This window comes from Heterodontus francisci, chromosome 11 (assembly GCF_036365525.1).
Source record: "Heterodontus francisci isolate sHetFra1 chromosome 11, sHetFra1.hap1, whole genome shotgun sequence".
NCBI lineage: Eukaryota > Metazoa > Chordata > Chondrichthyes > Heterodontiformes > Heterodontidae > Heterodontus > Heterodontus francisci.
This window is the reverse complement of record NC_090381.1, coordinates 30,304,236-30,328,211: the sequence shown is the minus strand read 5'-3', so window position 1 is coordinate 30,328,211 and position 23,976 is coordinate 30,304,236. Positions and strand designations below refer to the sequence as shown.

The following is a 23,976-nucleotide window of genomic DNA, read 5'->3' as shown; positions in this document are numbered from 1 at the left end:
AAATCTTGCTGAAGATTCAGCATAGTACAGAGGGAGTGTTACATTATTGAAGGTGTCATTTGAGATATCAAACCAAGGCTTCATCTGCCTGTTTACATGGATGTTATAGATCAATTGGAAAAATTCTGCTGACCAACACTCCTCCCTCAATGGTCACCACCTAACTAGCCATTCATTTGTTGCTTGTGGGACCTGACAGCCACAGTTTCCTCAATAAAAGAGTAAATGGGAAGTACTTTGGGAGGTCCTGAGGATGCAATAAGGTGCTCTATATCAGCATAAGTTCTTTCTTATCTATCAATTTGTTGTTCCAGTTTGAAAAGAGTAAGCTCATGTCCCATATCACCATACCTCACCCCCGGCCTCCTGCACAGCCTGTTCATTTCCATTTCCTTTGGGTGCATTGTCTCCCCTGTGAGAGCCAAAGTCCAAACTCAAAGGTCTGGCTCTCCATATTTACTTTGCAGGAACAGCTGCCCTCAACCCAACAGCAGATTTGTGGATCTACCCTGTCATCAGCCTCTGTGTCTGCAGCCCTGTAGTGTTAAATGATAGCCACAATGTAGTGTGAACCAGATGTCCTATCCTTTCTTTTGGGCCTCCTTATCTCGAGAGACAATGGATACGCGCCTGGAGGTGGTCAGTGGTTTGTGAAGCAGCGCCTGGAGTGGCTATAAAGGCCAATTCTGGAGTGACAGGCTCTTCCACAGGTGCTGCAGAGAAATTTGTTTGTTGGGGCTGTTGCACAGTTGGCTCTCCCCTTGCGCCTCTGTCTTTTTTGTCCTATCCAACTTGCTTGAAAAACCCCATTGTATCAAAATCCACTAACAGCAAAGCAATTTTGCTGTACGTCAATTGTGGTTGAGTGGGATTCAGTAAACATACATTACATTCGACATCAACAACATTGACATTAGACACAGAGAACGAGAAAGACAGGTGGAGCGCACACACAAGCACAGCAAGAGGGCGATGCACAGCAGAAGCATTGCAGTAGCATAAGGGTTGCAACAGTGTGGTAACCCTCTCAGAGAAAGGCTCGACACCAGACTTGCTATGTTCCATCCCTAGGTTTTAGAACAGGGTAGGTGTTTGTTAATAGTCTTTAATGGTGACTTCGTTGTACTGCCCTTCCAAGATCTGGGTGCTCCTCCAATTCTGGTCTGACTTTCATCACTCCGCCATTAGTGGCCTGGCCTTCAGCTGCTGAGGCCCTAAGCTCTGGAATTCCCTCCGTAAATCTCTCTTCTTCTCTCTCCTCTAAGTCGCTCCTTAAAACCTACAACTTTGACCAAGCCTTTCGTAATCTCTCCTAATATCTCTTTTTGTTGTTCCGTGCCAAATGTTGTTTAAGCTCCTGAGAGGTACCTTGGCACATTTTACTATGTTAAAGATGCTATATAAATACAAGTTTCTGTTGTCATCACAGTCATTTTATGCCACTGATTTTCATATATTCTTTTACAACAATTTATCACTTACAGCCTCTGTACAATACAATAATCTATTTGTCTCTCAAGATCCATTCAACACTAATAATTATGCTCTTTAAATCTTACTTATAGGATCTTTTCTTTAAAAAATAGCACTTTTAGAATTAATTTAAAAATACCTTTTCCCTGTCTCAGCAAGTGTCAGTGCCTTCAGGAGAGGAGCAGTGAAAACAATGAGAGAAAAAGGCAGGAGCACAAATCGTATAAAATAGCTGGGGAATGAGTGGCAGTAAATTTCCTTTATTGGGTGGATTGGTGTTTGGGTTAAAGATCTGTAAAAATGCAAAACTTGTGTTCATCTAGCAGCACACTAACACAGTAATATAGGAACAGAATTACATAGGGAGTCAGTGCTGTAGGATGTGAGGCCTACCTTGATGTGAGCAGTGACCATTGTTTTAGCTAGAGCATTGGGTAACCAGGAGTCTGTAGCAGGGGAGCAGTGCAGAAGCCTATCAGTCACAGCATGAGAGAAAGGATCTCAAGGAGCCAGTGCAACTGTGCAGTAATCTGGTCAGCAACAGCAAGGGAAGAGCTCAAATCATCGAATCATAAAGCCCCGAAGGAGGCCATTCGGCCCATTGCACCTGTGCTGGCTATCCAATTAGTCCCACTTCCCTGCTCTTTCCTCATAGCCCTGCAAATTTCTTCTTTGATGCCTTTGTAAAATGCATCAATTCTATCTGCGCCCCAAGTAATGTGGGGTTGGACATCATGAGGGAGAGTTTTCTATTTAAATAAATTGTCACACTGCACATAGATGTGCTGTCATGTGATCAGGTATACCATCGGGCATTTTGGGCAGTGAATAATTCCACATTCTGTCTAGAGATTATATATGATGGGCCTTACACCCCTACTTTCTCCAAAACCACCACTGTTAGATAACAGGAAGGGAACGTCAGGACACTGAGTGTCACCTAACGCTCAGTGCCCAGAGGCAGGAACAGGTGCTGGAGGGGGGTGTTGAGCAGCTGAGCAGCAGCAATGGGGGGAGGGGGGTGGAAACAGGTGGGAGGGGTGGTAATGGACAGTGGGCAGCAGTTCACCCAGCTGAATTGATGAAAAGTCACTTCTGGGCAGTCCCTGACAGTTGCCAGCAGATGGTCAAGGGATCACAGCCACCCTCTCAGCCACAGTGTGTCAAACCAGGCTAACAAACTATGCACATGGAGAAAGGAAGTAAAAAAAAATCCAAATTTTATCATCACCTGCAAACACCTTTCTCAGGAAAAGCACTGGTGTCAGGTACGATCTGTGAGTTGGTTCTATTGTATTGACATGTACCTGAGGGTACTAGAAAGGTGTCTGTCAGAGCATCAATTACAGTCATTACTGACCTACATTCACAACATGGTGACTTCTCACTCGAACCCAAACTCTCAATTTTAGTTTATATAAATAAAAACTTTTCCCTGATATCTTGTGTGGAAAGGGTATGCAAATGAGACATTGTGACCAGGCACTGAGGCACATAGAAACCATGTACTGAGACACAAGAAGTGTGTTACTGAAGGGTGCTCAGGAGAATTTTCTTTATCAGTATGTTTTGGGCCCAATGAAGAAGGAGGCATTGCTGGTTCTGATTCTGGGTAACAAGGCTGATCAATTGTCTGTACGGGAACATTTAGGGAACAGTGATCATAGTATAAGGTTAGCTATGGAAAAGAACAAGGAGCAATCCAGAGTGAAAATAATTAATTTGGAGGAAGACTAATTTCTATGGGATAAGAACAGATCTGGCCCAGGTAAATTGGAATCAAAAACTGGAAGGCAAAACTGTAGTGAACAGTGGGCTGCCTTTAAAGAGGTGGTGGTTCGGGTATAGTCGAGGTACATTCCCACGAGGGGGAAAGGTAAGGTGACAACAGCCAGAGTTCCCTGGATGATGAAAGAGATGGAGAGTAAGATGTAGCAGAAAGGGGGGCATAATAACAGATGTCAGCTTGATAATACCAGGCTAAATATAGAAAGCTTAAAGGGGAACTGGAAAAGAAAATAAGAGAAGCAAAGAGTGACTATGAGAAGAGACTGGCAGCTAACGTAAAAGAGAATCCAAAAGTCTTCTATAGGCATATAAATAGTAAAAAGGTAATAAAAGGTGGGGGTGTGGCTGATTGGGGACCAAAAAAGGATCTACACATGGAAGCTTAGGGCATGGCTGAGGTACTAAATGAATACAGTGTATCTGTCTTTACCAAGGAAGAAGATGCTGCTGAAGTCATAGTGAAAAAGAAGATAGTTGAGACACTGAATGGGCTAAAAATTGATAAAGAGGAGCTATTAGAACGGTTGGTTGTACTTAAAGTGAATACATCACCAGGACCGGATGGAATACATCTGAGGATACTGATGAACGTAAGGGAGGAAACTGCGGAGGCACTGGCCATAATCTTCCAATCTTCCTTAGATACAGGGGCGATGCCAGAGGACTGGAGAAGTGCAAATGTTACACCCTTGTTTAAAAAAGGGTGCAAGGATAAACCCAACAACTACAAGTCAAACACTTTAACCTCAGTGCTGGGAAAGCTTTTAGAAATGATAATCCAGGACAAAATTATCACTCACTTTGACAAGTGTGGATTAATTAAGGAAAGACTTAAAAGGATTTGTTAAAGGCAAATCATGTTTAACTAACTTGATTGCGTTTTTCGATGAGGTAACAGAGAGGGTTGGTGAGGATAATGTAGTTAATGTTGAGTGCATTCCAAAAGGTGTTTGTAAAGTGCCACATAACAGGCCTGCCAGCAAAGTTGAAACCCATGGAATAAAAGGGACAATGGCAGCATGGATACAAAGTTGGCTGAGTGACAGGAAACAGAGAGTAGTGGTGAACAGCTGTTTTTCGAATTGGAGGAGGGTATACAGTGGGGTTGCCCAGGTTTTGGTGTTAGGGCTATTGCTTTTCTTGATGCATATTAATGAACTAGACTTGTGTGTCGAGTAAAATTTCAAAATTTGCAGATGACTTGGAAGTATTGTGAACTATGACGAGGAAAGTGATAGACTTCAAGAAGACTAGACAGGCTGGTGGAATGGGTGGACACATGGCAAATGAAATTTAGTGCAGAACAGTGTGAAGTTTTACATTTTGGTAGGAAGAACGAGGAGAGGCAATATAAAATAAAGGGGGCAATTCTAAAGGGGGTGCAGGAACATAAAGACATAGGGGTATATGTGCACAATATACATCCATCAGTATCTTCAGATGTATCCCATCCGGTCCTGGTGATGTATTCACTTTAAGTACAACCAACCTTTCTAATAGCTCCTCTTTATCAATTTTTAGCCCAAAAGGTTGAATGTGGCAGGGCAGATTGAGAAAGTGGAAATCGAGGCACAGAGTACAAAACCGAGGAAGTTACGATGAACATTTATAAAACATTGGTTTGGCCTCAACTGGACTATTGTGTCCAATTCCGGGTACCACATGTTAGGAAGGATGTGAAGGCTTTAAAGAGGGTGTAGAAAAGGTTTACGGGAATGGTTCCAGTGATGAGGAACAACAGTGATATGGATAGATTGGAGAAGCTGGGGTTGTTGTCCTTAGAGAAGGTTGAGAGAAGAGTTGATAGAGGCATTCAAATTCATGAGGGGTCTAGATAGAGTAGATAGAGAGAATCTGTTCCCATTGGCAGAATGGTTGAGAACCAGAGGACACTGTTTTGAGATGAATGGCAAAAGAACCAACGACGACATGAGGAAAAATCTTATGATGCAGCAAGTGGTTAGGATCTGGAATGCACTGGTGGAGGCAGATTCCTGGCTTTCAAAAGGGAATTGGATAAGCACCTGAAGAGCAGATTTGCAGGCCTACAAGGAATGCACCTAGGGTCTTGAAAGGAGTGGCTGCAGAGATATTGGGCGCATTAGTTGTTATCTTCTAAAAGTGCCTTAGATTCTGGAAAGGTCCCAGCGGATTGGAAAATGGCAAATGTAACACCTCTATTCAAGAGAGGTGGGAAACAGAAAGCAGAAAACTATAGGCCAGTTAGCGTAACATCTGTCATTGGGAAAATGCGAGAATCCATTACTAAGGAAATAGCAGCATTTAGAAAATCATAATGCAATCAGGCAGAGTCAACATGGCTTTATGAAAGGAAAATCATTTTTGACAAATTTATTTGAGCTCTTTGAGGATGTAACAATCAAGGTGAATAAAGGGGAACCAATAGATGTAGTGTATTTAGATTTCCAAAAGGCATTCAATAAGGTGCCACATAAAAGGATGAGGAAAGGTCGAGCAGGTTAGGCCTAAACTCATTGGAGTTTAGATAATGAGAGCTGATCTTATTGAAATATTTAAGATTCTGAGGAGGCTTGACAGGGCAGATGCTGAGAGAATTTTTCCCCTCGTGGGGGAATCTCGAACTAGCGAACACAGTTTGAAAATAAGGGGGTCTCCCTTTTCAGACAGAGATGAGGAGCAATTTCCCCTCTGAGACGGTCGTTAATCTTTCGAATTCTCTTCCTCAGAGAGCAGTGGAGGCTGAGTCGTTGGATATAGTCAGGGTTGAGTTAGACATATTTTTGATTTACAAGGGAGTCAAGGGTTATGGGGACAGACAGGATCTTGCTGAATGGTGGAGCAGGTTCGAGAGGTCGAATGGCCTACTTCTGCTCCAATTTCTTATGATTTTATGTAACCATTCTATGATCACACACACACACACACACACACACACACACACACACACACACACACACACACACACACACACACACACACACACACACACACACACTGTTTATACTCAGCTAGCTCATTCTAACTGGGGCAGTAGTCTGGCCCTACAGGTCACCTTCACCTCCTTTGCTGTCATTGGAGGTAAATCAGCCAGGGTTCCTGCTCCTGATTGCAACACAGTGAGCCTTGCTGGAAATGGGCAAGTGGATACTGAGCTGATATGAGGATCAAACTGGTCTGTGATCCCCTTGATGACTAAATAATCTGGGAATACTTACAAGTCTTGCTATATAGATGAAGAGCAGCTATTGGGCAATGCCGTGGCAGTGGGGGGCGGGGGGAGGAGGGGGGTGGGGCACATGGCATGGGTGGGTGTGAACCCGCCACATAGTCAGCGAGAACGAAGGTTTCTCATGGTCCATTAAACAATGTTGCGCCCGCATTCGTGCCTTTTTGTTTTCACCCTTGACAATGACTAATGAACACAGGGCAATGGGATGAAAAGGCTCCGTCTCATGCTGTGTTGTGAGGGTGTGTGGATGTGCACGTGAGGAAAGCATTACAAGCTGCTACTGTGTTACGCCAACTATTTACACACATTTTCTTCCACTTCTTTTGTCATCGGGCACCGGAGTCACTGAGAGACCAGAGAAAGGGAGAGAAACAAGGGTGAGAGGTCAGAGTACATAAAACAGGTTCACTATCACAGCATCCACAGAAGGAAAGAAACAACTTGCGTTTGCTTTTATAAAACAGACATCAGAGAGGAAGGAAACATCAAAGGATGGAAAAAGTTTTGAAGAAACCGTAGGAAGAGGCAGGGGTTAGGAAAGGAGGTCATGACAACATAAAACATAACTCTGTAAAACCGTTCACTCCCGCCCACTTCAATGTTGTCTTGAGGATGTGGAGGGTAAGGATCCCTTTCGTTACTATGTACAGTGTTTGCAAAGACTGTTCAGTATTTCTTGCAAAATCTTAAACACATTAGTTACACATAGGAACCAGTGAAATGAATCCTCAGCCCTCAGGTTTTCAATTCATTGTGATTTTGTTGTGTACCAAGAATGGATTTGCCAACCAGCCCTTCACACATTGATTTTCATTTAATATTTTTTGCCCCCATTTTTAAATTAATGCTTGGACAAGGTTTTCTTTTGCTGCATGTTCTGTAGGTTTTATAGACACAAACTGCACTGTCTTACATAGGAATCAGCTGGGAATGGGAGAGGTGGGATTTTGGGATTTATTTCCCATATGAAAATGCTGGGAGTGTACACGGGACACTGTCTTCAGCCAAACAAGCGGTGCCCCATTTTTTCAAAATTGAGGACCATGCTCTGAGCGTTTGTTATTTTACACATAATGGTGTACACAGAGTGTGTACCCATCACATACCAGATGTCATATTAAAACATTGAGATTACACATGAAGGTGGGGGGGGGGATTTTATGCTCTTCCGCTGCAGTGACTTTGAAGGGGGGGGGAGAGCATATAATCGGACAGGATGGTGACGCGGGGGGTGCGGTTGGTGGGGGGAGTAGGTGGTTGCAGCCCCGCCACCTTCCCATCTCTATCGAAATTAAGTCCGGTGGGAAGGCCTGTGAACGGCCTTACGTGGGAAATTAAGGGCATTAGCCTGCCGTTGACAGAATTAGCCCAGCGGCAGGCAGGCCTATCGCCGCATGGGGAGCACGCCAGGCAAACCCGTGTGGGTTGCTTGCTGGCTTCGGGGAAGGGGGGTTGAGGATCCCTCATTAAAAGGCACAGTGCTTGAACGAGGGACCCAGCATTGGGAAGGGGGGGGGGGGGAAGGCCCACTGAGAGCCACTCCCCTGTCCTTGTTGCCGACCTTCCTACAACCCCCTCCCCTGTGACCCCCATCCCATGAAACCCCTCCCCCCCAACTTACCTGTGGCCTGGTTCCAGCGCCTCAGGTGAGTCCATTACCAGTAGCAGCCACCGCCTCCGTGATGGTGTTGCTCAGTTAAAGAGCTGCCGGCCTCTGATTGGCTGATAGCTCTCAGCAGGTGGAACTTCCTTTGTCAGGGTCCTTGATCCCGGGGAAGGCCGGCTGCTGTCCACATACGTGCCTAATTGGCACGTGATCCAGCCGGCCTTCCACAGAGGAGGTGACGCAGGGCTCTCGCCGGTGCTTTAGCCGATCGCCGAGACCCCCATCACCCAGATAAAATCCCGGCCTAAGTGTCACACACCAAGATGTTATGAACGCTGGACTTAGTAACATGATTGTGTTTTAAAGACTATGATTTTTAAAAGTTTAAAATGGAGTCCAAGAAGTCAGGTGACTTCACGTCCACTCTGCCTAAGGACAAGACAGAAATCTTGGTTACCAGGACAACAGAAAATACAAATCAAAGACTTTTTTTTGAAAAAACAGAGAATGCAGGGGTAACAGCTGGGTTACAATGGGTTTCACCCTCCCAGATGTTTGGATCATGAACAAGGGGTCAGAGATTCTGAGAATGCAAATGTACCAGGCAGCTGTTAATAGCTGGGAACAATGGAAACCCCATGTGGCTCTGCTGAAACTAGACTTCTGGACATATTGGAACAGGTCAATAGTATTGATTTTTGAGCCCAGGTAAATTGAACAGATTTCCTGAAAGCAGAGCAGGTGCCCATGAACCACAACCAGTGGTGACAGCCTCGAGAGAGAGAACACCTGCTCTTGGAAGCCTGATACTGTGACAAGATTCAAAGACTTGAACCTGTTTTGAAAGTTGAAGTTTGCGGAGAAGTAAAAGCCCAACAGGATCACGAGGAATCGCCTTATTCACGGACATCCAGATCGGAGAAGTGAGTGAAGAGGGCACTGATTTTTGAAAAGATCTGGGAGAGCCAACCCATTGCAACTGGGAGGAGTTTGGGACGTGTAACCTCAAAGGACTTCATCATCAGTAAGGACTGTGTAACGTATAAGTATGATGTGAGGTTTTCTAGTATTTTAATCAGTAAAGAAAATATCTTTCTCTGTAATTTGGGGTATCAGCTACTTACAAAGTGCTATTTAGTTAATGGGGATTTCTTTTAGTTTAGTTGTGATAATAAAAGTCTTAAAATGTGAAATCTTGCCGCATAATTCTTAAAATTGGCCTGGGGGTTCCTATCTCGTATTTTACATATCAATGATCTCACTGAGATTGTAACAATGTGTTACACATTTTGCTACAAGTACAAAACAATCTCGGTACTAAAAGAGAAAGAAAGCCAGACACTGACCTGCAGACTGAAATCTGCAGCTACAGCTCCCTTTCGATTGACCTAGGCAGCTCATACGGAGCTACGATTGTTTAAATCTGCCCATTTACAGCAGTGGCCTCAAAACACAGGCCAGGTGAGCAGCCGTACTCCCTATCTGAGATTACCTGTGAGCAATGGCACAGGACATCCATCCAGCAGTGCTAAGACATGTGTTTATGGGGTGGGGTTGTGGTCGGAAGGGAATCTAGCTTTTCCTGTGACACAATGATATGCTGTTGCTTACGATCGATAATGTCACCCAGTCCCTGTGTGCAGAGCAGATCCCTCAACCTGGAGACTTCATCCTTCAGCTCCCGGATCAGCTTGTTGTTGGGATCCTCATTAATGACTGCGTTGCACCGGATCTGTTTAGCACGATCAGCGTACCTAAGCAGCAGAATAAACCAGATTTTGTTTGTTGTACTGGGTTAGGGACCAGAGGAAGAGTTGTGAAGGGAACATGGCGCAGGAAATAGTTTTCAACTCTTTCAATTCTTCACAATCTTCTCCCCACTGGAACCCTATCCCCACCTGTTTCCCTCACTCCCACCGGTCCCTAATCCAGTTCATCCCTCCCCAAACCCTTAATCCTGCCCTCCTACCCCAAGCCTTTAACCCAGCCCCGCCCACTCTCTAGTTTGTCATTAATCCACTCTCTCTCTCTCTGCACTAAACCAGCTGCTCCATTCCTCCAACACATCACTGATACCTGGGAGAGCCTTACCTCAGGGTGCTGAGTGTCTCATCGTAGTTGATGTCTGCTGGACTGAGGGCTGCCACCATGGCCGTCCGGGAATTGCCCCCTGTAGAGAAGCAAAGTGTTAATCCAGTGCCACTGACACCTCCCCAATGCTTCCTCTCATCTTTAACAATTCGATTCTTCTATTCAGTCACACTGCTATATCTCCATGCCTCTGTCTGCACTACCAGTGGCAGTGCCAGTCCTGGACTGGGCAGCGGGAGGTGTAGGTGGTGCAATGGTTCAGCTTGACCCACTCGCCCAACCCCAATGCAGGGAGAAGAACTATCCTCTCATTCTCACTTCCAGTATCCCTAACAGTAACAGTAATTGTAAACTTTCATCAAACAGGCAAGGCTGCTGCACACTGTTTAAATACTTCCCAAAATCTATTGCATAGGCTTTTCCTTCTCTTCCACTGAAACAGATGCATGACTAGATTACTAACTTCACTGTGACTTCCCATCCAGTGCAATGCCAGATCATGTAACTCCCCAGCACCTCCCCCGCCCCACTTTACATATTGATCATCTGGCAGTGTTAACTAGCACTGCAACTGTGTCCTCTGACAGACAGACAGGTTGAGATGAATCAAATGCATTTTGTTTGTGACCAATTCTAGTGAGACGAGACTCTCGTCAGCCTTGGCTCAGTGACAGCACCCGTGCCTTTGAGTCAGAAGGTTGGAAGATCAGAAAGTTTCAGCTGACACTCCAGTGCAGTACCGAGGGAGTGCTGCACTGTCAAAGGAGCGGTCTTTCAGAGGAGATGTTAACCTGTGTCCCTGCCTGCCCTCTTCGGTGGAGATTTCATGGCACTATTCAAAGAGCTGGGAGTTCTCCCCAATGTTCTGGCCAATATTTATCCCTCAATCAACATCTAAAAACAAATGATCCTGCATTACAATAGTGACTACACTTCAAAAAGTAATTCAGTGGTTGTAAAATGCTTTGGGATGTCCTAAGGTATTGAAAGGTTCACTATAATTAAAAGTCTTTCTTTATAACAAGACTCCAGGTCTCAGAGTGAAAGGACCATAAGCAATTCATAGTGTTACCAGTCCCACTCAGCAGCTGCTTCTAAGCATTATTAATAGCAGCCCAAGCTAATGGTTAGTTATTGTGGAATATGCAGCAGCTGTTAGTTACCTGTTACCCTCAGTAAACTACTGTATGGAGGGGCTCTCTTACCCAGGTTTTCTCGTAGCAGCCATGTCAGCACAGAGTCTCGGTATGGGATGAAATCCGTTTTCTTCTTTTTCTTGTTCTGTTCAGCATTGAACGAGAACAAAAAAATCATAAACAGAACCCAATCTTCGATTAGACGCAGCAGTCTAATTGTGTTAAACATCAGTCGTTTTCTCAAATCAGAGTTTGTTTTGCCCCTATCTCTCTTGAAGGTACACCAGACTTGCACCAGTACTTGGCCCTATCCTCTCTTGTGGCATTCCCACAGTCAGTGCCAGCAGACTGTGAGCAAGAATTGGGCCCACCCTGACCTCATCCTCCTCCTGCAGGGGTCACTGGATAGAAGCAGTGACCCTCGGCGAGTTCTTTTCCTTGCTCAAACTCGAGATCGCTCAGGCCAATAGGACCTCAATTGATTAAAAAAGAAACCTGTCTGAACCCAGAACATCTGCTGAAGTCAACACTTGCTGGAACAGCTGGGACCACGTCTGACCCCGTCACTGATCCGGTGATGTTCCTGCCGGATCAGAAAATCCAGCCCGAAGTGTTGGGAAAACTCACGGAAAAACATTTCCAAATTTATTTTGATGCAATTGTGCAAAGGTTTGACTTTGCCTGAGTGAGCAGCCAAGCCATTCAATTCAAACACAACCATCTTATGGGATTGCTTTGAATATATAATTGATTCAGTGTTCTTTAGAGTTTAAATTAAATTTAAACTAGTTTGATCGCAGTTGTGTTTTGGAAGCTATTTCTCAGCCTGCCTGGTTCAATTTGGAGAATCTGTCTAAAGTCTTTGGAGCGATTGACTGGAATTTTACGCACCCACCCAATCACCACCCCACAGGAGCAGGCTGGAGGCAGCGAGCGTCGTAAAAATGTGTGGGAGATGGGGGCACTGTCCCCGTTGTGGGGCAGCGGGGGCGAGAAATGGCCTGCCCACTCCAGGCCAAGTAAGGCCCTTAAGTGGCCAATTAACTGCCGCTTAAGGGCCTCCTCCCAGTTCCAGGCGGGAGGCTCAGACACCCAGCTCTTGGAGGCGGGGCGTCTTGCCTCAGAGGGGCAGAAGTCCCACCCCTGCCCCCACCCACCCCCCGGGCAGTGTCAAATCCTGGTGTGGCTCCCAGGCCTGGCAGAGGCGGGTTCGCCCACAACCTTTTGGCTGCTGGGCGAGGCCTCCAGCCCAATGTAACATTCTGGCCTTAATCAGGGTTAGCAGCTTCTGCAGATGATAAGGAAAAGCACCACTTCATAAGAACATTACGCACACTATAGTTTAGTGCTGAGGTTCCAATTATTAATTTTCTATTTACTTAAGGAGATAGTTAAGCTTAAAAACTACTGGAAAATCTGCAGTTCGTTACTGTAGACTGTTCTTTTGCTGCTTAATAAAATAGTTTGGAATAAAGTCTAAATCAAAGCCCAATATATAAGTACTTGCTTAAAAGCTATTCATCTTCCAGTTCTGATGAAAGCTCATTGCCCTAAATGGGTCCAATTTTAACTCTGTGTAAGTGAACAAGTTTCGAGTGAGTTAAAATGAGGCCCAACTCTGTTTCTCTCTCCACAGATGCTGCCTGACCTGCTGAGTATTTCCAGAATTTTCTGTTCTTAGTGCAGTGCAGTGTTACTCTTCCATCTTCCAAAGACAAAGAACTTCTGAGGTCACCAGATATCATCAGGAAGGCAAAACAAAGTGGGAAATATTCTGTGTTCAATCCCTGGGCATGATACTGATTTGTCTTAATATCTGGCAAATGAAAGTGCTCTCTGGAATAAAAGACATGGGGGCTCACCTAAAGGGCTGGCCTGAGATACTGAACCATAAAATAATATCGAGAATTTTTTTTAAAGAGCCAAATACCCCACCCTCCCAGGAGAAATGCACACAGGAGACATGCATGAACCTTTTAATGTACCATCCATTGAGGAACTCACACCATGGCCTGGATTTTCACAATGGGGTTGGAAACCTGAAGCCTGGATAATTCCCTGGTCCTGACTGCGTTGCTCATGTGATGCCATTTTGAAATGTAAATGTCCTATTTGGGCAGGAGGCAAGCTCAGCATCCAATTAGTGGCCCCGAGCGTCTCCAGGAGGCGGGAGCTGCCTGCAGAGCGTGAGCAGCAAGGGCAGACAGCAGCCATGATGCTGCTGCCTTGCTGAAGAGAGCAGGCAGCTCCTTACAGAGCCAGCAGCCTATAAGAACACAATGTTCAAACATCCAAAACCACGGTAATGCACATGATCCAGCACGAGATCCCTGAGGGCCCCATAATTTCCAACCTCAAGAAAACAGTTCCCCTTCGGCTCAACTGCACTAACCTGCTCCAGGCTGTTCAGGTTCGCTGGAATCCCACTTGAAAGTTGCAGGCCCCACCTCCCCGGCCCCTTACGAAGCTCCTCCCGCAAGTTCCCCATTCCCTTTCACCCACACTCACTTTAAAAATTGGAGTCTGTCCCGGAGGCGAGAGGATCCAGAGCCACCCTCCAGGACCACGATTTTTAAATCACGTCCGCACCTGGTCTCGAGCCGACCGGCGTTTGAAAATCTGCCCCGTGTGTTAACTGTCCACGCTTGTTCCTCAGCCTTTGCCCTGTACAGTACAGGTGTGTATTAATGCATGCTTGCCCATACTGAAACCAACATGGCTCAGTTTGCCAACTGTGAAACTCAAGCTGACTTCAAAGGCAGTGTGGACACTATCAAACTGATGGCAGTCAGTGTTCCCTCCCCTCCCCTCCCCTCCTCTCCTCTCCACCACCTCTCCTGACTTTGCTATGGTACAACACCAAGGGCATCAGTTATCCTCTTCCAAGTGGTGAATTCTTCATGGATGAGCCCAAGCTGTGAGTGTCGGTGGGTTATTTCACTGCCTTGACATCACAGCTGAGCCTGATTTTGATGTGCCCTGACAGATAGCACAGGCTGAACCCTATTAACATGAGTGCCAGAGCGTGCAGCATCGTTCATACCTTGTTTGATCCAGAATCCTATAACAAACAAAAAAAGGAAAACGTTTACTGAATAGAACAGAGGCACATGACATATCACTGCATCTACTCAGACAAACATACAAATTATGAGCCTGTTCCACCATTCAATAAGATCATGGCTGATCCTGTTTGTCTCGAATTCCACACTCCCATCTACCCCCAGTAACCTTTGATTCCCTTGCCTAACAAGAATCTATCTACCCCGGCCTTAAAAATATTCAATGACCCCGCCTCCACCACCTTCGGAGGCAGAGAATTCCAAAGTCACACAACACTCTGAGAGAAAAAATTTCTCCTCATCTCTGTTCTAAAAGGGCGATTCCTAATTTGAAACAGTGCCCCCTAGTTCTGGACTCAGCCACAAGAGGAAACATCCTTTCCACATCCACCTTGTCAAGACCATTCAGGATCTTATAAACTTCAATCAAGTCTCCCCTCACTCTTCTAAACTCCAGTGAAAACAAGCCCAGTCTGTTCAACCTTTCCTCATAAGACAGCCCACTCATTCCAGGTATCAATCTAGTAAACCTCCACTGAACCCACTCCAACGCAGTTACATCCTTCCTTAAACAAGGAGACCAAAACAGCACAAAGTATTTGAGATGTGGTCTCACCAATGCCCTGTATAACTGAAGCATAACATCCTTACTTTTATTTTCAATACCTCTCATAATAAAGGATAGCATTCCATTAGCCTTCTTTATTACTTGCTGTACCTGCATACTTTTTCTGACTCCTGCACTAGAACACCTAGATCCCGCTGCAATTCAGAATTCTGCAGTAGTTCTCCGTTTAAGTAATACTCTGCTTTTTATTCTTCCTGCCAAAGTGAACAACATCATATTTTCCCACATTATACTTCATCGGCCAGATTTTTGCCCACTCACTCAACCTATCTATATCGGTCTGCAACTTCTTTATGTCCTCTCACAACATACTTTCCTACCTATCTTTGTGTCATCTGCAAATTTAGCTACCATGCCATCGCTCCCCTCATCTAAGTCATTGATATAAATTGTAAAAAGTTGAGGCCCCAGCACAGACCCCTGCGGGATTCCACTCGTCACATCCTGCCAATCAGAAAAGGACCCATTTATGCATACTCTCTGTTTTCTGCCAGCCAGCCAATCTTCTATCCATGCTAATATGTTACCCTCTACACCATGAGCTCCTACTATGCACAATAACCTTATATGTGGCATCTTGTCAAATGCCTTCTGGAAATCCAAGTACAGTACGTGAACGGGCTCCCCTTTATCTGCAGTGCATGTCGCTCCTTCAAAGAACTCCAATAAATTGGTTAAACATGATTTACCTTTCACAAAACCATGCTGACTATTCCTATTTACCCTGAGTTTTTCTAAGTGCCCAGCTATATCCTCTTTAATGATCGATTCTAACACCTTCCCCACGACAGACGTCAAGCTAACTGGCCTATAGTTACCTGTTTTCTGCCTCTCTTCCTTCTTGAATAGAGGGGTTATATTTGCTACTTTCCAATCTGATGGAACCTTTCCAGAATCTAGCGAATTTTGAAAAGTTAACACCAATGCATCTACTACCTCATTTGCCACCTCTTCTAAGACATAGGAACATAGGTGTACAAGTAGGCCATTCAGCCTATCGCGCCTGCCCCGCCATTCAATATGATCATGGTTGATCCTAGGATGAAGCCCATCAGGACTCGGGGACTTATCAGCCCGCAGCCCCATCAGTTTGCTCAGTACTGCTTCCCTGGTGATTGTAATTTCACCAGGTCCTCTCTTCCTTCCACCTCCTGATTTACAGCTATTATTGGAATGTTTTTTGTATCCACTATAGTGAAGAAAGAAGCAAAATATTTGTTCATTTTATCTGCCATTTCCTTATTATCCATTATTAACTCCCCATTCTCTCTCTTTAGAGGACTAACACTCATTTTACTTACTCTTTCCCTTTTTAAATCCCTGTAGAAACTCTTACTATCCATTTTTACATTTCTAGCTAGCTTCAGTGGCGCAGTGGTTAGCACCGCAGCCTCACAGCTCCAGTGACCCGGGTTCAATTCTGGGTACCGCCTGTGTGGAGTTTGCAAGTTCTCCCTGTGTCTGCGTGGGTTTCCTCCGGGTGCTCCGGTTTCCTCCCACATGCCAAAAGACTTGCAGGTTGATAGGTTAATTGGCCATTATAAATTGCCCCTAGTATAGGTAGGTGGGGATGTGGTAGGAATATGGGATTAGTGTAGGATTAGTATAAATGGGTGGTTGATGGTCGGCACAGACTCGGTGGGCCGAAGGGCCTGTTTCAGTGCTGTATCTCTAAAAACTAAAAAAAAAACTAATACTCTAATTTCTTTCTCCTGATTAACCTTACAGTTATTCTCTGGTGTTCTTTATATTTTGACCAATCGTCTGACCTGCCACTCATCTTTGCACAATTATATGGTTTTTCCTTAAATTTGATGCTTTCCTTAACTTCTTTAGTTAGCCACGGATGGTGGGTCCTCCCCTTAGAATTTTTCTTTATAGTAGGAATATACTTATCCTGAGTATTCTGAAATATCCCCTTAAATGTCTGCCACTGCTTCTCTATTGATCTATCACTAGCCTAGTAACCCAGTTCAGTTCAGCTAGGTCAGCTTTCATGCCCACATAGTTGCCCTTATTTAAGTTTAATATACTAGTCTTAGACTCACTCTTCTCTCTTTCAAACTGGATGTAAAATTCAATCATATTGTGATCGCTGCTACCTAGAGGTGTCTTTACTCTGAGGTCATTAATTAATCCTGTCACATTACACAATACCAAGTCTAATATAACCTGCTCTCTGGTTGGTTCCAGAAGGTGCTGCTCTAAGAAACTATTTCGAAAGCATTCTATGAACTCCTCAACAGATTGAGCTTCGTAAGAAGCTGTGCGGAGACTACCACGAAAGGACATCAGGATAACAATTGGAGATTGAGCCTCATCATCACAACTCCTTTTAAAAGAGGAGTCTCTAAATCAGGACCCCTTTTATTGGGGATCTCTTTTTTAGGGAAAATCTGTACAAAAAGACCATTTTTAACATGATGATATCAATCCTAAATTTGGCTTTTACTAGTTTCAGCAGGGGTCTCTTGTCCTATGTTAACTATATATTTATTGTGTTTAATTGTGTGCAGGTGGTGGGCATTATTTAGGATTCACTTAAGCCTCTATAAAAATTGACACTGACATACACGGAAGTGTATGCTCGTAACTTGTAACAATGTAAATAAATAGAAGTGTGCAAAGATTGGCTCCAGTTCTATCCTTCACCAATTGGCTTTCTGGAATAGAACTTTCTTGTAATTTACATTTTCTGGATTTGCTTGTTCCATTTACAATCTTATAAAAGCTCTGTAAGAACAGCTGCCAGACCCTTCCTTTTAAGACTGAAAGGCTGAAATTTGTCCAGTCTTTACTTATGATCCATTCTGAGTGAGAAGACTGCGGGTTCAAGTCCCATTCCAGAAACTTGAGCACAAAAATCTAGGCTGACACTTCAGTGCAGTTCGGAGGGAGTGCTGCACTGTCAGAAGTGCTGTTTTTTAGAAAAGACATTAAACCGAGGCCCTGTCTGCTCTCTCAGGTGGATATAAAAGATCCTATGCCACTATTTTGAAGAAGAGCATGGAAGTTTTCCCTAGTGGCCTGTCCAATATTTCTTCCTCAATCTAAATCACCAAAAAACAGACTACTGCTGTCGTGGGACCTTGCTGTGCGCAGATTGGCTGCCACATTCCCTACATTGCAGCAGTGACGATACTCCAAAAAAAAACTTCACTGGCTGCAAAGTGCTTTGGAATGTTTTGACATCGTGAGAGGTGGCATAAAAATGCAACTTTTTCTTTTTTTTAAATTTTTCTTGACACAAGGGATCAACGTTTTGCCCTGCCTCCTGTGTTAGAAGGCTTCCCTTGTGTCCTGGCAACCAGGACTGGACAGAGTCTTCGTGTTAGGGTCTGACTAGAGCCCTGATATCCTCTGACTTGTATCCTACTGTTGTGGCTATAGATGTTAACATTCTATTGATGTTGTTGATTGCTGCTCTGTATTGTTTGGGCATGTTGGGCATTGACTCTACTGAGACTCCTTAATATGGAGCAATTTCAACATTCTGACCATATCAGAACAACTCCAATAAAAGCAACAGGTTGCACTCACCACATCTGCTAATGCTGAGATGACTTTGCCGAGGGTCGTTAGGGATTTATTGATATTTGCACCTTCCTGTAACAAAGAAGGAAAGAGCTATTAGACAGAGCAGGCGAAAAACTGAACACAGGTTCAATTTATTATTGCGTCTCTAATAAAAACACAGATATTAAAATTTGATAGAAATGGTTTGCTCGATTCCTTATAAATTCTACATGGTGCAATTTGAAATAAGAGTATTCATTTTAAATGCTTGCACACAGGCTACCGCCAATAAACCAGTGCAAAAACAGGCTACTTTTTAAAATGCTACATGGAAGCTCAAGCTGAAGAAATAAACTGATGCACCTGGGAGCCCTAAAGGTTTCCAAATGGAAAGGTACCAACATGATCTGGGGGACTTCTCACAAATATATCAAATTAACTGCAGTTGTGAAAAAAACAACCTTTAACAGCATGCTTCTTCCCCCTCCAAATTCACAAAGAGTGCATAGAAACCCTACAGTGGGGTTCAAAACTGGGAGAGGTCACACTGCAGCAAACACAAACAGGAATGTGGAATATCGATAAGACTCATATAATAACACTGATTGTGATATCAGTGTGTGAGAGCCATGGGGTGCTACAGCTTGGACTGCAGCAGTACACTGATATACTGATAAACATATCAAAGTGCGTGGCTAGATGGCTGGACAGGTGGATGAAGCAGCAGGTAAATAGGTTAACAGATCAATGAGTTGATGGATGGATTGGGTAACTGGACAGATAGATGGATGATGAGATGGATGAGCAAATAGATGAATGAATGCTTGACGGATACAGATCGTTACCTTTAACCGTGTTCCCTTTGCTCCTGTGGAATCTGCTCTTTCACTTCCAGCGAGATCAACCAAACTGATTTTACTGACCTATAAAAAATATTAGAAACAAAACAAGTAATTCCATGAAAAGTCATAACGTAATTGCTGATTTTAATTCCCTTCTGCCATTTTGAACCTTGCTAGAACTCTCCAGTGCTGTAAATGTATTGTCGACACACATTCTGTAGGAGCTCCACCACTGTACAGTATTTCTGTAACCTTTGCCAGGTGTAATCTAGGCCACGTGTAACCTAGCAACAATGGAAGTCACTGTGTGCCAAGGCTCTGAACTGGATGTGATGCTTCATAGGGTGCAGCCAGAGGCAAGATGTAGCTGTCAGTGCAGAACAGACCTTGCAGTGACAGAAGCTGCATGATCACAGAATCAGGGCAGGGTGAATGAAGGGCGGGCGTGTGATGGGCAGCTGATACACAAAGGCCTTTCTTGTTCACCACTTACAATAACAATTTGTATTTACATAAGACACTTAACATAATAAAATGTCCCAAGCTGCTTCACAGAGGAATCATGAAACAAAATATGACACCGAGCCACATAAGGAGATATTATGTCAGATGACCAAAAACTTGGTCAAAGAGGTAGGTTTTAAGGAGTGTGCTGAAGGAGGAAAGTGAGTTAGAGAGGTGGAAAGATTTAGGGAGGGAATTCCAGAGCTCAGGGCCTTGGCAGCTGAAGACACAGCTTCCAATGGTGGAGCAATTAAAATTGTGAGGGTTGTAGAACTGGAGAAGATTACAGAGATAGGGAGGGGGGGTGGGGGTGGCCATGGAGGACTTTGAAAACAAGGATGAGAATTTTAAAATACAGGCATTCCTTAACCTGGAGTCAGTGTAGGTCAGTGAGCACAGGCGTGATAGCTGAACAAGATTTTGCACGAGTTAGGACATGGCAGCAGAGTTTTGGATGACTTCAAGTTTATAGAGGATAGAATGTGAGAGACCAGCCAGGGGTGCATTAGAATAGTCAAATCTAGAGGTAACAAAGACATTAATGAGTGTTTCAGCATCAATTGAACTGAGCCAAGGTGGAGTTGGGCGATGTTACAGAGGTGGAAATAGACTTCCTTAGTGATGGTGTGGATGTTTAGTTCAAAGCTCATCTTGGAGTCAAATATGACACCAAGATTGCAAGCAGTCTCATTCAGCCTCAGATAGTTGCCAGAGAGAGGGATGGAGTCAGTGACTAGGGAGTTGAGTTTGTGGCAGGGACCAAAGGCAATGGCTTCATACTTCCCAATATTTAATTGGAGGACATTTCTGCCGATCCAGCACTGTAGTTCGGACAGGGTTGAATGTCACCTCTGATGCTATAGACTCTGCTTCGATAGCCACTTATGGTAAAAAATGCCATGATCTAATAATCCTCTGTCTGAAAAACATTTCTTCAAATGTCTTCCTTCATTCTTCTTGTGAGAACCCTCAGTCTACATTTGCCTTTGGTACAAATTCACCAACCATGGAAAATTTATCATTAGCTGCTCTCTTCAAACCTGTCATAATTTTTTAAAAGTTCATGAGATTATAACCTTCTCCATTCCAATGAAAAAAGCATCAATTTTCCCAACATTTCTTCATGACAAAAACCTCTCATTCCTGGTAATACCTCTCCTCCAACTCCATCCCAAATCCAGACGTGTTAATCTGGGATTACCTGACTGCACAGATTTTGCTGGGGTGAACTATAACTCCATCTGGTGGATGACCCAGGCACAGCAAGCAGTACAACCAGCAGGGAGCCTCCCTCTCACTGCAGCTAATGAACAAACACCAGACTTAAGCTACCTAACAATCCTGAACAGCTCCTTTCCTCCCCTTCGATTTTCTCCCCTTCTATCCTGGAGGTGCTGATGTTAGGTCCACGGGCAACCACTGTCATCCAGCACTTCACTGCTTTGGCTATTTTTCCTGCAAGAGCCAAGACTGCTTGGCAGGAATCGAGCCAACGAGGAGTTAAAATTGAGCCACTTCTCTTCCACTCTTCTCCAGCTGATTTTAACAGTGGGCAAGGTGCCTGCTGGACTCAGGCAAAGCCTCACACATAAATTGCTAATCCTGTGATGTAGGGGAGATGGTTGTCTTGTAGAACTACATGACTCAAAACATGTCCCAGGCTGCAAAGAGGATGCAAGAGATAGCTGTGAGGGTCATAAGATGGCAAAGCAAAACAAAAATATAAATAAACAAAAATAGCTCTCTAACCTAACGCTAAATGTGTCACTTCAATTTGCTAACAACTTGCATTTACATAGTGCCTTTAATGTAGTAAAATGACTCAAAGCATCCCAAGGTGCTTCACAGGGGCGTAAATCAGACACCAAGCCAAAGAAGGAGATAATAGGATAGACGACTAAAAGCATGGTCAAACAGACAGTTTCAAGGAGGGTCTTAAAGGATGAGAGAGAGAGAGAGAGACGGAGAGGTTTAGGGCAGGAATTCCAGAGTTTAGACAGCTCAAGGCACAGCTGCCAATGGTGGGTGAAGGGAATGGGGGATCCACAAGAGGCTGAGTTGGAGGAATGCAGGTTTCTTGGAGGTTTATAGGGCTGGAGGAGGTTACAGAGATAGGGAGGGCCGAGGCCATGAAGGAGTTTGAATATGAGGATGAGAATTTTAAAAGCAAGCTATTTGTGGACGGGGTGTCAGTATAGGTCAGTGAGCCCAGGGCTGGTGGTTGAACAGGACTTTGTACAGGTTAGGATACAGGTAGCAGAGCTGTGGATAAAGGCAAGTATATAGAAGACATTCCTCAAATTTTCTGCTTTTCTCCTAGATTGGCTCCTATTGAAGGCTCATAAGCACCAGGAGCTCGAGCAGACTGCCTGAAACAAGTTCACTTAAAGGTTATCACCAACTTTCAGCCAATCTGTCTGAGCTGGATTTAAACTTGGATTTAAACACAGGACAGTTCTCCATCGAAGAGTAAAGACCTTTATCTTCTCTGAATGTATTGGATTTAAAAACCAACCACCAGAGGTGGAAGGGCAGTGTCTAGGCTATGGCACCATTCAGCCTTCCATCAGAGCAAGCAGACCCTCATATCCTTTCTATCACTGGGTTGGATTTGAATAGACAGTGTCATTTCTCTGACATGCCCGCTCCATTCATTTCCTTTACCTTCTCAGAGGATGTTTCTGGACTGGAGTCGTGTGCCTTTTGTGTAAAGATGATATTGAACACAGCGTGAGATCGACTGCTTGTCTCATTCATGTTTGTGGCAGCCACAGTTCTGAGGAGAGAGAAAAGAAAGACAAGAATCTGAGTCTGACCTCTTCCTCCTTCACAGTCACTCCTTCACAGAGCTGCCTCTAGCTTTCATTTATCTCCACTGTCATGCTAGGCCCCCACCTGCCAAGAATGAGGTACATTAAATTTGTCATGAACATTGATTTTAAACTGTTACTGAAGAAAAGAGTAGCCATATAAATACTGTGGCTACAAGAGCCGGTCAGAGGCTAGGAATCCTGTGGCAAGTAATTCACCTCCTGACTCCCCAAAGCCTGTCCACAATCGACAAGGCACAAGTCAGGAGTGTGATGGAATACTCTCCACTTGCCTGGATGGGTGCAGCTCCAACAACATTCAAGAAGCTTGACACCATCCAGGACAAAGCAGCTGCTTGATTGGCATCCCATCTACAAACATTCACTCCCTCCACCACCGACGCACAATGACAGCAGTGTGTATCATCTACAAGATGCACTGCAGCAATGCACCAAGGCTCCTTAGACAGCACCTTCCAAACCCGCGACCTCTACCAACTAGAAGGACAAGGGCAGAAAATGCACAGGAACACCACCACCTGCAAGTTCCCCTTCAAGTCACACACCATCCTGACTTGGAACTATATCGCCGTTCCTTTACTGTCACTGGGTCAAAATCCTGGAACCCCCTTCCTGATAGCACTGTTGGTGTACTTACCCCACATGGACTGCAGCGGTTAAAGAAGGCAGCTTCTTCTGGTAACCCCCAGGATGTTGATAGTGGGGGATTCAGCGATGGTAATGTCATTGAATGTCAAGGGGAGATGGTTAGATTCTCTCTTGTTGGAGATGGTCATTGCCTGCCATTTGTGTGGCGTGAATGTTACTTGCCACTTATCAGCCCAAGCCTGGATATTGTCCAGGTCTTGCTGCATTTCTGCACGGACTGCTTCAGTATCTGAGGAGTTCCAGCATAACCTCCCTGCTTTTATGTTCTATACCTCAGCTAATAAAGGAATGGATTCCATCTGCCTTCTTAACCACCTTTTTGACCTGTCCTGCTACCTTCAAGGACCTGTGGACATTCACTCCAAGGTCCCTCACTTGCTCTACACTTCTCAGTATTTTCCCATTCATCGTGTATTCCTTTGCCTTGTTTGACCTCCCCAAATACATCACCTCACACTTCTCCAAGTTGAATTCCATTTGCCACTTTTCTGCCCATCTGACCAGACCATCAATATATGTAGGGGCAATATTCATCAGTTGGTGATTGTGGGCTACTAATGATCAATATGTTATAACAGGTACAACAGTATTCAGTGAATGGCAGCAGGTTCAACAGACCACAGCAAGCAACAATATTTGT

General features: G+C 44.5%; 1 protein-coding gene across 5 annotated transcripts in view; it reads right to left on the bottom strand.

Moving 5' to 3' along the window:
• kif1aa (kinesin family member 1Aa) overlaps window positions 1–23,976 on the bottom strand; it is a 520,143-nt gene that overhangs the window by 337,958 nt on the left and 158,209 nt on the right. For all 5 annotated transcript variants that reach the window (XM_068041901.1, XM_068041902.1, XM_068041905.1 and 2 more), the window contains exons 4-10: window positions 22,522–22,633; window positions 19,357–19,434; window positions 18,536–18,601; window positions 14,349–14,366; window positions 11,375–11,450; window positions 10,170–10,248; window positions 9,690–9,832 (exon numbers count right to left, since the gene is read on the bottom strand). In XM_068041901.1, coding sequence (XP_067898002.1) covers window positions 9,690–9,832; window positions 10,170–10,248; window positions 11,375–11,450; window positions 14,349–14,366; window positions 18,536–18,601; window positions 19,357–19,434; window positions 22,522–22,633 — 572 coding nt within the window. The remainder of the gene's footprint in view (window positions 1–9,689; window positions 9,833–10,169; window positions 10,249–11,374; window positions 11,451–14,348; window positions 14,367–18,535; window positions 18,602–19,356; window positions 19,435–22,521; window positions 22,634–23,976) is intronic.